General features: G+C 37.8%; 1 protein-coding gene across 1 annotated transcript in view; it reads right to left on the bottom strand.

Annotated features, from left to right (window-relative positions):
* The window catches only part of ENOX1 (ecto-NOX disulfide-thiol exchanger 1), a 285,256-nt gene that overhangs the window by 32,953 nt on the left and 234,743 nt on the right, over nucleotides 1-17,560 (bottom strand). The window contains exon 13 of the mRNA XM_037060071.1: nucleotides 14,474-14,576. Within this exon, the coding sequence (XP_036915966.1) occupies nucleotides 14,474-14,576 (103 nt within the window). The remainder of the gene's footprint in view (nucleotides 1-14,473; nucleotides 14,577-17,560) is intronic.

Genomic DNA, 17,560 nt, shown 5'->3' with positions numbered 1-17,560 from the left:
GGTTTGGAAGTTTTGTGCTTTTCCTTGAGTCCCTTTTCAGCTCCTGGCTGTCTATAGTCCCTGCCCACCTCTTTCTCACCCATTCCCCTTTCCCCTGATATATAAGATGCCTGAATTTTGAGCTCTCTTAAGATGGATTTGAGAGTTCTCTCTTCTTCTCAAGCTAGGCCTTCTCAATCAATAAACCTTTTCTTGTTCCAAAACTCTGATCTATTGAATATCGGCCTTTCTTTTGAAGCACTGGGCACACATACCTTGTATGTGTAACAAATGTTAATCCTTAGTCAGGAGATAGGGTCTGTGGTATATCAAACACTCTGGCTGCCTCCCTTCTTCCCCCCATGAATCCTGAGCAGCTGGCAGGGCCTGCTTGTCTCGGGGAAGGGGCGTTTCCAGGCAATGCGCATTTTGCATTTGGAGTAAGGAAATGTCTGTGGACTTTGTTTGGTCAGCTGCCTGTAAGGTGAGTGGCTTTGGGGTGGACAGCCAAGAATCCTTCCTCTCTACCTGGGCTTTCTCTCCCTTGGGACAGGCCAACTGCATTTGGGGACTTCCATTTGAGTAGGACTAGAAGTGTTGGACTCTACCCATTACTTAGTTGTCATCCTGTGAGCTATGGGCTCATTTTAGAAGTAGGGTAAGCTACCCTGGCATGTACAGCTGAGTAACTTCCTTCTCTTCTGTTTGTGCTTTTCCCTTAGTATAAGCCAATTTGTTTTACATTTGGGGTACCCTTTTGGAGAGGGGGATAGTTGTACGAACTGTACTTGTTTTGTGAACTGGTCATTGGCATTTGTTTGGTCATTTGAATTTGAATTTTGTAACTTTCCTAGTGTATCTGAGACTTGGTTAAAAGAGTATTCAACTTATTGTTATTATTATTATTTGCTTCTGTATCATTTGTGTGTCTGTCTGAGGTTTTTTTCTTCTCTATTGGTTTGGAGGGAATGACTGCTTCTCCCCTGTCCACTGGCAGTGGGAGTCTTATGCTCAGAGGCAAAAGAATGTATTCTTTCTTAAATGGCTTTAAAGGAATATAAGCAGCATGCAAAGTTTTGTTTATCTGAGCAAAATACTTCTGAGTTTTGCATTGAGCCTGGAAAACAACATCCAGCTCTTTCAAATGAAAGATAGGAGATCTCTGCCTATGTTTATATGTTTTAGACACGGCATATTTCTATCATTGAGTGGTATTCCTGATTTGTAGCTTTAAACTGACTTGAAACAAACAACTGCTTATGTGAGAATTCCCCTCCCACAAAATAGAACTTGTCTTATGACTTTTTGAACTTCTTGAGTTTTACAGATGCTGATGCAGACATTTATATTAATTAACAAGAGATTTCATAATGTGGAAATGTTTATAATTTTATGAGAATTGGTACGTTTGAGTAGATTTTAAAAGATTTAATAACTGAGCAGAAATTTAGCAAAATTGGAAGTTGATTTTTCAGTATAATAGTTTTTTATTTTTAAGGAAGGTCTCAGCATCTCCTCAGGCCCTCCTACGGGGGGTGGATTAGAGGTGTGGACGGTGTCCACACCAGCGTGATGAGGCTGAGGTAACTGAAGGAAAAAACAAACAAACAAACAAACAAACAAACGTGTATTTTTAAAATCCAAGCATCTGATCGCTTGTGCCTAGTTCCTCACCCACCACCACATTTCCAGCATTCTTAAAATTGTCAAGGGCAAATAAAAAACTTTGGTTCTTCTCTGAAATCATTTGTAGTTCTGTTAATTTTTTAAATCTGTTTGTGGAAAATAGGGCAACTTTTGGCCAAGGTGGAGCCGTAGGTGGAAACACTGTGCCCCTCCCACAACTAAATTTAAAGACAGCTAAATTTTAGAAACAAAAACACAGCCAAAACAGTGAAAATTGAACTATACAGAAGTCCAACAACAACAAACCACTCAGCCAGACTGGTAAAAGGGATGAAATCAACGGCAGAGTGGGGTCGGGCTGGAAAGATTGTTCAGTCCTACTGACCCAGGAACAGAGGCGAAGGCGGTTGGTGGATCCTAGGTGTGGAGTGGCGATGGGTGGACACAGTGAGGGCCCAGGGTGGCTGGCTGACTGCGGTCACACATTTGCACGCAGATAAACCAAGCAAAGGAGTGAACAGTGAGATAGGCTGCTCAGGCTAGGGCCCCAGCGATGAGAATTAGAGCCTGAAAGCACCAACTGGAAAGACTTTCTCGGGGTCAAGGGGCTGGAGAGGCTCCCAGGCTCACAGAGAGTTCATTGGAGAGACCCACAGGGTCCTGGAGAGTACATGGGCCCACATATCCGAGAACCAGCACCAGAAGGGCCCAATTTTCTTGTGGAAAGCAAGCAGAGGGGACAGAAATCTGAGAGAGAGCGGAGTGGAGCAAAGCACCATTTTTTCCCCTCTCTGACCCCGCCCCCACATACAGCATCACAACCCAGCAACCTGGGTCTCCCGGCCCTGGTGAACACCTAAGGCTCAGCCCCTCATACATAACAGGTGTGAACAGACCAAACATTATGACTCAAGAACAGCTCAAAGCCCTAGAGCCTATAATTCTAAGTGATCAAGAAATAGCCAACCTTTCAGATGCACAGTTCAAAATACTGGTGATCAGGATGCTCACAGAATTGGTTGATTTTAGCCACAAATTAGAGTAACACATGAAGGCTAAACTAATTGAAATGAAGGGAAATGCACAGGAAACCAATAGTAATGGAAAGGAAACCGGGACTCAAATCAAGGGAGTGGACCAGAAGGAAGAAAGGAATAACCAAATAGAAAAGAAGGAAGAAACAAGAATTCAAAAAAATGAGGAGAGGCTTAGGAACCTCCAGGACATCTTTAAACATTCCAACATCCGAATTATAGGAGTACCAGAAGGGGAAGAGGAACAGCCACAAGTGGAAAACTTATTTGAACAAATAATAGAGGAGAACTTCCCCAATCTGGCAAAGGAAATAGACTTCCAGGAAGTCCAGGAAGCTCAGAGAGTCCCAAAGAATTTGGACCCAAGGAAGAACACACCAAGGCACATCATAATTACATTAGTCAAGATTAAAATGAAGGAGAGAATCCTAGAAGCAGCAAGAGATAAGGGGGCAGTCACCTACAAAGGAGTTCCCATCAGATTGTCAGCTGATTTCTCAAAAGAGACCTTACAGGCAAGAAGGGGCTGGAAAGAAGTATTCCAAGTCTTGAAATCCAAAGACCTACATCCAAGATTGCTCTATCCAGCAAAGCTTTCATTTAGAATGGAAGGGCAGATAAAGTGCTTCTCAGATAAGGTCAAATTCAAGGAGTTCATCATCACCAAGCCCTTATTATATGAAATGTTAAAGGGACTTATCTAAGAAAAAGAAGATTAAAAAATATAAACAGTGAAAGGACAGCAAACTCACAGTTATTAACAACCACACCTAAAACAGAAGCAAACTAAGAGGACAGCTAGATTGGGAGCAGAAACATAAAAATGGAGAACACATGGAGGGTTAGCAACAGGAGAATGGGAGGAGGAGAAGGGGGGAGAAGGTACAGAAAATAGCATAGACAATAGGTAGAAAATAGACGGGGGGAGGGCAGGAATACTATGGGAAATACAGAATCTAAAGAACTTGTGACACATGGACATGAACAAAAGGGGGGTTGATCGTGGGGGAGGGGTGTGCAGGGTGAAGGGGAGTGAAGGGGGGGAATGGGACAACTGTAATGGCATAATCAATAATATATATTTAAAAAAATCTGTTTGTGATATCTGTGTATGGTATTTTCTGTTTCTCAATGGTAGCACTAGATTGTAATATTTGATTGGCTTCAAGGAGTTAAATGCTTATATAAATTAAGAAATATACTACACACTAACCCAAATACTTTTTAGGATCATATGATCTAGGAAAATATTTGATACTAAAGCTAGTTTGATGTTTAGTTCAATAGACATGTCTCTTAGAGTTGTTAATATTAAAAACATATTTGCTTACCTGGATTTACAAAAATAAGTCCATATTATCTCTGTTACAATGTTTGTCAATAAAATAGCTTGGATAATAATTGACTTTGAAATTTCATGAATTATTAATAACTAATAAATGGATATAACTAAAATAAAAGGTTGTTGATAAAACTTTTCAGTGATAATTGTTATATATGCTTATAGTTTTCAAAAAATCTGCTAGTAACAAAAGTTTATAGAGTTTTTGCTAATTTAAATAAAACAACAATTTTTTTAGTATCTAGATATTTCTAAATAACATGAAATGCTGAAATGTGGACAGATTAAGCTAAGTTCACTTACTTCTGGCCACTTATTACAGGGAAACTAAAAGATGAATTGGGTATTACTGATAAATATGTTTTATACTTTATTGGAGGTATACGTCTTAAAAGTATATTTTCCAATGGAGGAGCCTGTGTTTTTAAAGGCTATGAAATGTATTCATAAATTTACCAATCTGAGGAATACTGTTGCTTACTTTTTAATTGTCAATAGTAATTAAGGTTTCTAAGAGTTTAGAAATCTAAGTAAGATGGGAAGAAATTATGTTTTTTGGTGGCAGAGGTATAAGATATGGAGATACATTTTTGAGGAAATTAGAAGGAAATGGTTTCTTCTGAAGCTGGTTATTTCTGAATAAGTAAAGGTAAAGTAAAAAGGACAAAGATCTTTGTAAAATCTTTATGAAAAGAAACCTTGAAAGTTTATGTATGGTTAAGCTAAATAAGAATAAGTACATAAAATTTAATATCAAAAGTAAGCTGATACAGAATTAGAGTTTGGTTCTTTTTCACTATTAAAAGGAAAAGGTTTTTTTTCCCTATATTTATTATGCTACGGATAAGATTGTATAGCAGGTTTTCTCCCAAGAAAGCAAAGATTCTATAAAATGGTTTTCTATTGTCTTGATTAGGTCCTTGGTTACTGAAGAAAATAATCTTCTGAACCTTAAGAATTAAAGTTTTGCTTACTTGTACTTTTAGTTTAGTACTCTTTTATTGTCACTTTAGGCAAATTAATAATTTAATATTGGTTTATAGTGATATATGATCTATTTGGTAAAGTATGTTTGACAAACTACTCAGGGTTTAAATTTTAAAAGGAGGTATCATTTTTTCTTAACATGTAAAATGGCTTTGGGTTGTTCTAATGAGCACCTGGAACATCTCAAAGATTTTTTGTCATTACAAAAGAAATGTTAAACTAATTAAACCTACTTGATATGCTTAAATTAATTATACAGGAAGCTGTGTCAACTAAGAGATAATTACATTGTATTTGTGTATATATATTATATGTATGTATGTATGTATATGTATAATTAAATGGATGTTCTGGATATTATATAAAAATCTCCAATGGTATACAAAGTCCTGATACAATACTCATAGTGCTTGTTATCTTAAAATGTTATGTTACAGAAAAGCAAAGTTCTTTCTCAAGTGTTTTATAAGATATATAACTATGACATTTAAACTTTTGTCATTTACAGACATTCTTTTACTCTGATACTTTAGCAAGTATATTTCATCTCCAGAAAGATCTATGGAAAAGACTGGCTTATTTTAAAATATGAGTTTCTAAGCATTTTAAGATTGTACCTTTAAACTGGATGAGAATTAGCAGAACTTGAAGGAATAACTGGATGCACAGAATGGTGGCAGGTGATCAGAATTAATTCTAGGGACTGAATGAACTAAGGATGATTATAATTTTTTATAACTTTGAAATATTGCTGATTTTTAAAAATATCTTTGTTTTCCAGATATAAGAAAAGTTGTGTTTTCTTAGGGCAGTTTGTAAACAATATTGAAACATTTATATTTTTCTCCCTACCTGATCCCTTCAGAAATTTGGAGACTCTGAATGAGTATTATTATTTTTATGACAATATGGTTGTTTGCGTAAATTCAATAAGAATCTCTTTATAATAGGACACAGTTGGAAACTCTTGATGAGACTTTGAGTGGAATGTCATGCTTGAAAGAGATATGCACAGAATCTGGATGTTACCAGACAGCTCTAAAGAATTAAGATTGACTTTGGAGTCTGATAAAATCCCTATGGAAAAACAGCCTGGTACTTTCTTCACATAGTTCACAGTAGTCTTTTCTTGTAAGGAAGGAATGTTGCTTTCCAGGGAGATTGCAAAGGAAGATCTCACAATATTTTGGGGACCTCAAGAACTTAAGGAATTCACCCAAATCTATAGGCACTGCAGGTGAAGTTTGAGGGCAAGGATGTGACTTGGCTTCTTAGCCCCAACAGGCTAATTAAGGTTCAATCTGGAGATTCCGTGTGAGATTCCAGCAAAGCAGATTAAAAAAAAACAACTATAGGATTAATTGCTATTCATGCCATATGTATGCAAATAACAGGCTGAATTTATTAAAAGCAGACATTAGCAATTAATGAGTCTTAACTTGGCTAGCTTTGATAAAATTAGCGTGGTTTTAGGGAGAAAAAATGTTTCAGTAGAAACCATAATGCACAACTATGGATATTAGATTCTACTTTGGTTAATTGTCTTTAAAGTTTTATTTTGCACCTGTGGACTAGACTGGATTCTGAATTTTTCTAGTCAGAGTGTTTGGCTGCAGCTCTACTGAATTAGTGTTTTATCTTTCTCCCATCATTTGCCTTGGAATGATTGAGATTTGAAACTTGTTTCTGAGCCTTGCAAATGCAGATTGCAGCTAGAGGGCATAATGTAAACTTTGAAGAAATCACTGCAACAGCTCATGCTGGACAGTTTTAGTAACATGCTATGTAAACCACACAAAGAGCTTCCTTGAGCACTTGACGACATCCTCAGGGACACTGGCACTGTGGGCCAGGCAAACCTGTCAGACTGTCACTGCCTGCCTCCATTCCAGCAAAAACGAAGCTCTGAGCCTTTCATCTGGAGGTTTTCTCACCTTACAGACTCAGAGACTGACTAAATGGTTTGCTCTGATTAATACTTAGGGTACAGGTATCCTAGCCTACTGCTTCTTCTACCATTGCTGTGGTCTCTGTTTGAACTGAACACCTCGAATGTCCCCTGTAAGGCTCAGTGACCATCTTAGAAGAGGTGGGTATGTGAGGTTGTAACAATCAGATAAGAAGAGCATAGTGGGCAGACAAATCTAACTCCCTTTTACACGTTAATCTCCCTCTTGACTGAACCTGGACTCAGTTGCTCTATACCCCCCAAGACTGAGGGATAAACAGAAAAGGGGGGAACTGTCACAGTGAAATACTTCCTCTCATTGGTCTTCAGTCTTGCTATTACCTTCTGCTGAAGATATGCTAATTAACTAGAGGAATTCTGCTTGAGGCTTAAGCAGCTCCTTCATTAGTAAAGAGGTGGGGCAATATGTTCTAAGTAAGGACTCCAGAACCAACTCAGATCAGTAGGGGTCAATTCACTGACCAGACCAGAGGGGGATGTCAAGGGACTGACCAGGAACAAAGGGATTTAGAAATTTCGTGCTTTTCCTTGAGTCCCTTTTCAGATCCTTGCTCTCTGCATTCCCTACCCACCTCTTCTTCACCCATTCTCCCTTCCCTGATATATGATACCTTAATACTGAACTCTCCTAAGATGGGTTTGAGAAGTAGTTCTTCCACCTTCTCAAGCTAACCCTTCTCCATCAATAAACCTTTCCTTGTTCCAAAACTGATCTATTGAATATTGGCCTTTCTTTTGAAGCACTGGGCACACAAACCTTGTGCCTATAACCAAATGTTTAAACAGGTTTATATATATTTTTAAATATGTCAACTTTAGGTGATTGCATCTCTTTTACCTGATTGTTTTGTGGTAGCAGACATTGTGTCTCATTGTGTCTCACTGAAACTGAACATGAAGGCCGCCAGTTCTTTTGTTTGGCTATCAGAGGGAAAGACTCTAAAACACAGATCTTCAACTTTTTTCATCTCATAGCCCACATAAACTAATGACTAAAATTCTGAAGGATGCGCAAAAATATATACTATTTTTTGCTCAGATGACAAAACAATATGTATAATTTAGATTTGTTCATACCAGATGGCCATTGTTATGTTGGTTGTTGTCATTTTTTAACTTGACAGTCTAAGGAAAAAGAGGTCAGTGTCACTGGCTAAGTAGTCAGGTATTGAATGTTTTAAAAATTCTTGTGCCATATCAGTTGGTCCCTTGTGGCACACCAGTTGAAATCATTGCTGTAGAAGGTGGTAACCTTTGTACCCTCCTAGGTCCATGGAATTGTTTAATAATGCCAGAAATATTTACTATTTGTCCCAGCTGAAACCTGACAAGATATTTGAAAGAATTTAACAACTTTTCAATCAGAAATTTGGCCAAATTAGAAACTAATGTCAGGGCCTAGTAAGAAATCTATCTAAGGGGAAAATAATTCCAAAAATGTGTAAATAAATTTCTCAGTCCTTTGCCAACACTTAGGTGGTAATTCAATTTTTGAGGTATTAAATAACAGCTGTCTTTTTTTCCCCACAGGGCCAGAAGTGTAGCTCCAGCTACAACTCAAAGCCCAACAATTCTTTTTACATTCACCAAACCTTCCCTCTTCATCTCAAAGTGCTTTATGAATGCAGCATCCATCTAGAAGGTACTTACATTTCCTTTCCTGTACCTAAGAGATGTAAATACCTGGTCTTTTTCAATAACTATTATCTGGGCCATCTTTTAAAATGCAAATTTCAGGGAGGTAATTCTTCTAAAAGAAAAAGAAACCATAGCCATCTGAGCAGATCAATTACACCAATTCTAGCTGGGGTTTTGTTGTGTTTGTTTTAACTAGTGAGTTTTCCTTTATGGTGCCTTCTCATGGCTAAAAGATCTGTGTGTCTGTCTGTATATTAATGTGTGTTGTATTTTGTATCTCTGGATTGTGTTGTTGATTTATTTTTAGAAGAGGTCTATTAAATTGGCTTAAAAAAACAAGCCCTTATATGAGAATTCTCAAAAATACAACAAAAGCTAACCCAAGTGCTTGTCAGAATCGCCTAAGCTAAAACAACAGTTGATATTAAAGTTAGTATTTCACAGGTGGGGGCTGACCTTGGTCTGCACCACCCAGGAAAACCCAGTGTCTGAAGACCCAGTGGATAGGTACAGACCACATCAGAGGACTACCACCCTTCCCCTGCACAGCTGATCCTCCATGGAGGGTGAAGTTGGGTGGTCAGTGGTCACAGACAGTCCTTGAAGCTAATTGGCCTGGGTAGATCCCTCCCATTGACTTGCCAACAGCAATCAATGCTCAACTACAAGAGGAGAATGTACTCACCCCACACAAAGGGCACACCTCAAGTACCTAGCTTGGGTGACAGGAGAGGCTGTGCCACTGGGCCCTACAGGACAACTACTGTATTAGGCCACACTACCAAGACACAGAGTCAAAGCACCTCTACTTAATACTTGGAAACAAACACAGGGAGGCTGTCAAAATGAGGAGACAAAGAAACACGGTCCAAATGTAAGAACAGATCAAAACTCCAGAAAAAGAACCAAACAAAATGGAGGTAAGCAATCGATCAGATGCAGAACTCAAAACACTGGTTATAAGGATCTCTACGAACTTAGTAAGGACCTCAACAGTATAAAAAAGATCCAGTCAGAAATGAAGGATATATTAATTGAAATAAAGAACAACTTACAGGGAAACAACAATAAGTGGATGAAGCCAAGAATCAAATCAATATTTGATTCCTTACATAAGGAAGCAAAAACCAACCAATCAGAAAAACAAAAATGAAAAAAGAATTTAAAAAAATGAGGATAGTATAAACAGCCTCTGGAACAACTTTAAGACATCCAACATTCACCTCATATGGGTGCCAGAAGAAGAGAAAGACCAAGAATTTGGAAGTCTATTTGAAAAAATAGTGAAAGAAAACTTTCCTAATTTGGTGAGGGAAATAGACATGCAAGTTCAGAAAGCACAGAGAGTCCCAAACAAGATGGATGCAAAGAGGCCAACTCTAAGATACATCATAATTAAAATGCCAAAGGTTAAAGATAAAGAGAGGATCTTTAATGCAGCAAGAGAAAAGCAGTTAGTTACCTACAGGGGAGTTCCCATAAGACTTAGCTGATTTCTAAAAAGAAACTTCACAGGCTAGAAGGGACTGGCAAAAAATATTCAAAGTCATGAAAAGAAGGAAGAGACCTACAGCTAAGATTGCTCTACCCAGCAAGACTATTATTTAGAGTCAAAGGGCTGATAAAGAGCTTCCCAGAGAAGAAAAATCTAAAGGAGTTCATCATCACCAAACCATCATTATATGAAATATTTAAGGGACTTATTTAAGAAACAGATCAAAACTATGAACAATAAAATGGCAATAAATATATTATCTATCAACAACTGAATCTAAAAAACAAACTTAGCAAACAAGGAGAACAGAGACGGAATGATAGATATGGGGAGCATTTTGATATTTGCCAGATGGAAGAGGATTGTGGAGGAATGGGTGAAAAGGTGAGGAGATTAAGAAGTACAGATAGTAGTTACAGAACAGCTGTGGGGATGTAAAAATGGAGTAGCCAGGAAACTCATACCCATGGCCCATGAACATAAACAATGGTGTTTGGATTGCCTGAGAGAGTTGGGGGTGCTGGGTGGAAGGGGACAAAGGGGGGAAATTGGGATAACTGTAATAGCATAATTTATAAAATATAATTTAAAAAAGAAAATTGTTTTTTGAGTATAGTTTGGATAAGTATGCATATCTTTAGAATCATTAGCTTTAAATCATACATTTGTTCTACCTGGCTTTATTAAATTTAGTTCATGTTATCTGAGACGGCANCAAGACTATTATTTAGAGTCAAAGGGCTGATAAAGAGCTTCCCAGAGAAGAAAAATCTAAAGGAGTTCATCATCACCAAACCATCATTATATGAAATATTTAAGGGACTTATTTAAGAAACAGATCAAAACTATGAACAATAAAATGGCAATAAATATATTATCTATCAACAACTGAATCTAAAAAACAAACTTAGCAAACAAGGAGAACAGAGATGGAATGATAGATATGGGGAGCATTTTGATATTTGCCAAATGGAAGAGGATTGTGGAGGAATGGGTGAAAAGGTGAGGAGATTAAGAAGTACAGATAGTAGTTACAGAACAGCTGTGGGGATATAAAAATGGAGTAGCCAGGAAACTCATACCCATGGCCCATGAACATAAACAATGGTGTTTGGATTGCCTGAGAGAGTTGGGGGTGCTGGGTGGAAGGGGACAAAGGGGGGAAATTGGGATAACTGTAATAACATAATTTATAAAATATAATTTAAAAAAGAAAATTGTTTTTCGAGTATAGTTTGGATAAGTATGCATATCTTTAGAATCATTAGCTTTAAATCATACATTTGTTCTACCTGGCTTTATTAAATTTAGTTCATGTTATCTGAGACAGCATAGATGGAACTAGAGATCATTATGCTAAGTAAAATAAGCCAGGTGGTGAAAGACAAATACTATATGATCTCACCTATAAGTGGAACCCAATCAACAAAACAAGCAAGCAAAATACAGGCAGAGACATCGAAGTAAAGAACAAACTGACAGTAACCAGAGGGGAGAGGGGAGGAGGGTAATGGGGGAATGAGGGAGAAGGGTCATCAAGGAACATGTATAAAGGACCCATGGGCAAAGTCAAAGGGTGGTAGAATTGAATGTGGGAGGTAGAGGTGGTTGGGGTGGGAGAAAGCGGTGGCAGGAAAATGGAGACAACTATACTTGAACAACAATAAAAAATCAATCACTCAATCAATAAAAAAAGAAATATGTGTAAAACTGCTGGAAATGTGAGATATCCTGACTTAAAATATCTGTCATCGAAATTGAGGGATACACTAAACAAATGAACCTCAGCATCAGATTATGGCACATGTAGATGAAGTATATTCTTTTTTTGCATAAATGACCCATTATTGTCAGACTTTGCCATCCTGATGTCCTTGTAACATGGCAACAATCTGCTCCTGAATCAGAGAAATTAAGATGGGTAAATAGTGAATGTAAATTAACTGAATAACTGGGGCTATGGGAACCCAAGGACAGCTGTGTGGCTTTTCCTGGTTCCCCGGCATTTTTCAGTGTTTGCATTCCTTCATTCACCATGGTACATTTGAGCTAGACTTCACTCAACTGTCAGTTTGTGTAGGTTAACAATATGTTCTTGTTGTGTGTATGTTTTCCTATTTGAATCAGAGTTTTCCTCTGCCACAAGGCTGGTGGCCTCACAGTGGCAAAAGAACTATTAGAAAAAGTGTTTTCCCACTAGGAGTATATCTTCAAAAATCTCTAGGGATCAAGGCACCCAGTTTAATGAGCAAACATATGACCCTTCATGGACAACCCTGCAAACTTCTAGGAATTATCACTGACTGTATCATCCTCAATTATCAGGTGAGGTTTAGAGAGCTAATGGTGAAACTAGATTCCTGCAAACAAAGTTTAATTCCATTGGACTGAATGAACTGATGAGAAGGGTTACAGTTTTATGACTTTTTATTTGAAATAGTGCTGATTTTTAAAATCTTGTCTTCCAGATACAAGAAATTTTTCTTCTTTACACCTTTGTAAGCAGTATTGAAACATGTATTTATTTTTCTCTCTAATTAATCCTTCCAGACTTTTACTCAATAATTGAGTAAAAAACTCAATAATTGTGTACTTTCATTTTCATGATTATATGTTTATTTACATAAGTTCAATAGGAATTTCTTCTCTTTATAATAGGACACAACTGAAAACTAAATATATTACAAGGCTTTGATTAGAAGGTCATGTTTGACAGAGAAATGTATGAGCTTCAGATATGACCAGAAAGCTATAAGGAATAAAGGAAATTCCTTGGAAAAACAGCCTGTTACCTTGCTTGCCTTGGTTCACAGTAGTCTTTCCAGGTAAGGAACAAAGGTTGCTTACTGGAAGATGCAAAGACAGAAGTAACTGCAGGATATATTGCGGACCTTGAGTAGAGAAAAATTAACCCCAAATCTATAGGTACTGCAGGCAAAATCTTATGGCAAGTATGCAGCTTGGCTTCTCAGCCTCAATAGAACTTTAAAATGTCAATCTGAATACTCCTCATGAAAAATTTCACCAAAGCAAATTTAAAAGAGCCTATGTGGTTATTATTCTTCCTGGACTTATATAAATAATCAGGCCAAGTTTATTGAAATGACTTATTTTGCAAATAAATTAGTTTTATTTTGGCTATCTTTGATAAAAATAAGGGTCATTTTAGAGAGAAAATCATTTTGATAGAAGCTATAGTATACCTTTGTGGATATTAGGTCCTAGTGCTGTTTATTGTCTTTCAGCTTAAAAAAATATTACTACAAACTGAATTGGATCCTGAATTTTTCTAGTTTTCATAAATATTTGTCTGTAGCCCTCCAAACTAACATTTTCCCACCCATTGACTTGCAATCACTGGGAACTAAAACTGCTTGTTTCCCAAGGCCATACATGTTAAAGTGGGACAACTTGATGTAGACTGGATACAGATTTCTCTGTAGACTTCAGAGAAATCACCACAATAGCTTATCTATGTACAAGCTTTGCTCCTGCTGCAGAAAGATCACCAGGGACATCAAACTGTAGACCAGGAGAATCTATCAGACTGTCACTGCCCGCCTTCACTCCACATGAAGATGACTTGAGACAGACATCTAGAAAACTTGATTGCCTGCTTTCAGAACTCAGAAACTGAGATTAGTCTTCTCCAAACATTAACCTTTGTTCTTTTGTTTCCATAGAAGTGCCTCTTATTGCTCACACCCTAGGCTTAACTTTGGGAGCCTGCCTGCATCACCACTGCCTAAAATGAGACACAACTTTTACCTGAACTGAACTGTTAACAAGTCTAAGACTAGTTCAATGACATATATGACAACCTACCACTTCAACATCTATCTCTGACTCTCTTATGTATGTATAATTCCCATTTATATGCATGAATTAAATTTAATTATTTTCTCTTGCTAATTTGTCTCTTGTCTATTTGATTATTAGACCAGCCAGAAGAAGCTCGAGAGTAGAGGAAATTTTATTCCTCCCCTACAAAAGCATTACAAGTCCAGCCTCAGGATGTGGTCTCTCTTGAGCCTGGGAGTCTGGCTTGGTTTGGGACTTTTGGACTGGATCCAGCCTGGCCTCTAGTTGAAAGTGATGTGTTCAAATTTTGAAGTTCAGATTCATAACACATGAGATGCAAATTAATCTATTTTCTTGTACTAAGTTTTATGTTGGACAAACAACTAATAGACATGGCTACAGATGAGCAAAACTCTCAATGATCTGTACATTCCTAACTTGAAATGTACATAATAGAATCTTGACAAAGTTAATCTCACCTCTGACCAGAAGGTGAAGCTGTTTAAATTATTAACAAGTTGGAGTTGAATTAATTAAATATTATTTAAGTGAATTACCTAAGAATAATTTAACAACACATGAGGTAAACAGAATTTCCTTACCAATAAGCAGAGCTTCTTTTTCTGATTTTAAGCCTTGACTTCTTTTCTCAATACTGTTTTCTCGGTCTTGGTTGACTAATGCGACTGTCAACACATTGATTTCCTATAAAGTTAAAAAATAAACAGCATATAGGTATTTATGTAGATTTCAATTAAAGTCACCAGATCTCTTAAACTCTAAAAAAGAGGTAATCACTTACATTTATAACTGAAGATCAACTTTTACAAGTAGTTGATCTATTTGCCCAACAGTAGAAAATATATAATTCAAAAATTACACTCCTAGCTACAGCTCTCAGCAAACCAACTAATTCTCTGCAAAAGTTACAAATTTGGTGCAAATTATCATATATTTTTGTCCGTATTCTGATTAAACTGTTAGCAAATTCTGCATTTGACTATAGTTACTTTAGCATGTTTTATTTAAAATATAATTTTTTTTTTTTCTGAAAAGCGTACACAGGCTGATTTATGATACTATGCTAGTAAATTGTGTGTTGGGGGAAACAAGGACTATTGGGAAGGTAAGATAGAGTTGTTCGGGGTGTATAAGTGGAAGAGGTAGATATCCGTATGCACAACTGCAAACAGCAGATAAAGCAAAGGTTGGGAAATTCTTTTCTTTGGAAATTAAATGTGAAGAATTATACAACAAACCAGTAACACATGAAACACTGAGGTTGGACCATTTTTAGTTCTTTCTATAGTCTTTTTTTCTTAATTTAAAAACCAAAGGTTGGATATTTTAACTCACATCCTTCTGGACTTGATATTAGACCTCAAAATGGAACAGTGATTTAACAGAAGGTCAAATTTAACAATCAGAGACCTGCATATATGGGGCAGTGGAATCATTAGGATAGTTGAATCTTGTTCGGGAGAATTTCTTAGATAGGTCTCAAGAGGAATTAGCACTGTAGCAAAGAGTTAATGGTGGGGACTCTGCCAGAGGACAGAGGGTAGGTGGGTAGAGACAAAGAAAAACTTTGAAAGGTTGGGAAAATGGTTTTGTAGGTGGTACCAGGACTGAAACTGGTTATAGGGTATCTACCTAGTTACTACAAATTAACAAAATTGGCCATGTAAAGGAATACAGGAGGCCATTGGAAGTAATATTGAACATGTAAAGAACACAAGTCCCATGTGAAGGCATTTAAATAAAAAAGAGAAGAAAAAAAAAGCCCTTAGTGCATGCCAATAAAAATAGATCTATGAGCTGACTTTAACTCATGATCTTCTACTCTGTAAATCAGGGATAATTAAAAATTGCCAGGAAAGAAGTTTCTCCTGAAAAAATTTCAGTTGGAAAAGCAACATTTAGTGAGCATTTTGGAGGCTCCTCTAAAGGTTACACTTACCTGTTGAAGAATGAATAGTCAAGTCTCAATGAGAGGTGAAAATAAGTAAGGTGAAGAATTGGGGGAACCATAGTGTTATGATAGTAGGTCAGACAAAAGGTTTTGGTTGACTAGAGGTACCAACTGAGGCCTGAGGCTGATGGTAGGAGTATGCCAATGAGGACAGATGTCAGGAAAGGCTTAGGGAATGGTCTAAGAAGAGTCTGGAGCCAGCTGGACATGTCATTATAGGAGAAAAATACTCTTATACTTCCAAAAAGGGATCTTGCAAACCAGCCCCAGCAGAAATACACTCAAGAACTTTAAAACCAAACAAATCCAAAGGTTTATGTAGATGGGAATAACATATTTTATAAAGAGGGTTAGATGGAAGGGAATAGGAATTCCTTGTGTGGTGAAATTCTTATGGTGTTTTGCGATTAGACTGTGTCCATTAGAGCAGAGAAGGCTGTGTAGACATTTCATCTCACTGGGCTAGTGGATTCAAGGAGCTTGCTAAGTTCTCTTACTGGCATGCCCTAAGGAAAAATAGGTCCCCTAGGGACATGGCTCTGGGCTCTGTAAAGCTCTCCTAGCAGAGGTTTAGGAGGAAAGAGGATGGAAAAATATTAACTAGGGTAATGACTGTATCACTTAAGAGAAATAACAGTAATGAACCCTAGGGCTGAGTGGAAATAGTATCTTCAAGAAAGGGTGATCAGATCACAGCCTGGATGATAATTCAGGACAAATGAAATTACTGGGAAGAGTTTAGCAGACAATAGGCTCACATTAATTGCCAAAATTGAGTGGTGTCTTGGGGCCATCACACAATTGAAGATCCAGGTTTAGGGAGGGAAATGGACCAACGAGCTAGCAGCACATCAAGAGCCAGGGTGAAATGGCAAGAGAGGAATAGATTGAGGCCACTGAAGTGGTGTTAGGCACCTGTCCCCCTATCAAAAGCTGGAGTCATAAAGAAAGGGGGACTCAGAGCTGGCCCCAACAAATCCTATTGAATAATAATGCCTACAAGGGCCTACCAAACAAAGATGGCTACTTTGACGATATTTTAGGGTTGGGCAAATGAGGATAGAGAGATAAGAGGTAGAAATTAAGATGGACTATTGCAGCCTGTGCTCTCCTGACTATCAGTGGCATGCTCTCATGTGGGCATCGACAGTGACTGTGGGGTAGACACACCTCTTTGCCAGGCTCCACAACAGGGAGGCCCGGGGGCCTGGGCCTGATAGAGACTGAGGCTTGGCAGATGCGTCAGCCTTCTACTGTGAGTTGTGTTCAGGGTGGAGACGAAGGTGCTTTTCTAACTCCTCTAGTGGGGACAGGGACTGTGCTGGGACATGGTAGTGTACCTAATGAAGCTAATCAGGCAGGCTCCAAAGAGTGCAGATTACAAACTGACCTCAAGAATCTCCAAAAGGGTAACTATTGTTTCCATCATAGTCAAAGGTGTGTCCAAGCATATTAACTAGAAACTTGGGTTTACAACATCATTTAGTGAAGTGGACCAACTTATGATTACTCAAAAAAGTTATTGCTACATGCCCTGAAGCCCAAGCCTGCCTCAGGAATAACTTAGAACTCAGACTAGCTGACAAAATCACAGAGTTCATGCGATGGTGAACCCTTATGTCACACATTTTGCTAGAGACAAAATTTAAAGTCAATACAGGGTGTTTTAAGGGCTAGAAGACAGGATGGGGATTTTAGATAGCCCTTTGATGGGCTG

Source organism: Sturnira hondurensis, unplaced genomic scaffold (assembly GCF_014824575.4).
Source record: "Sturnira hondurensis isolate 20B ecotype Veracruz unplaced genomic scaffold, ASM1482457v3 Scaffold0001074, whole genome shotgun sequence".
Classification (NCBI taxonomy): Eukaryota; Metazoa; Chordata; class Mammalia; order Chiroptera; family Phyllostomidae; genus Sturnira; species Sturnira hondurensis.
This window is presented reverse-complemented; position numbering and strand designations above follow the sequence as displayed.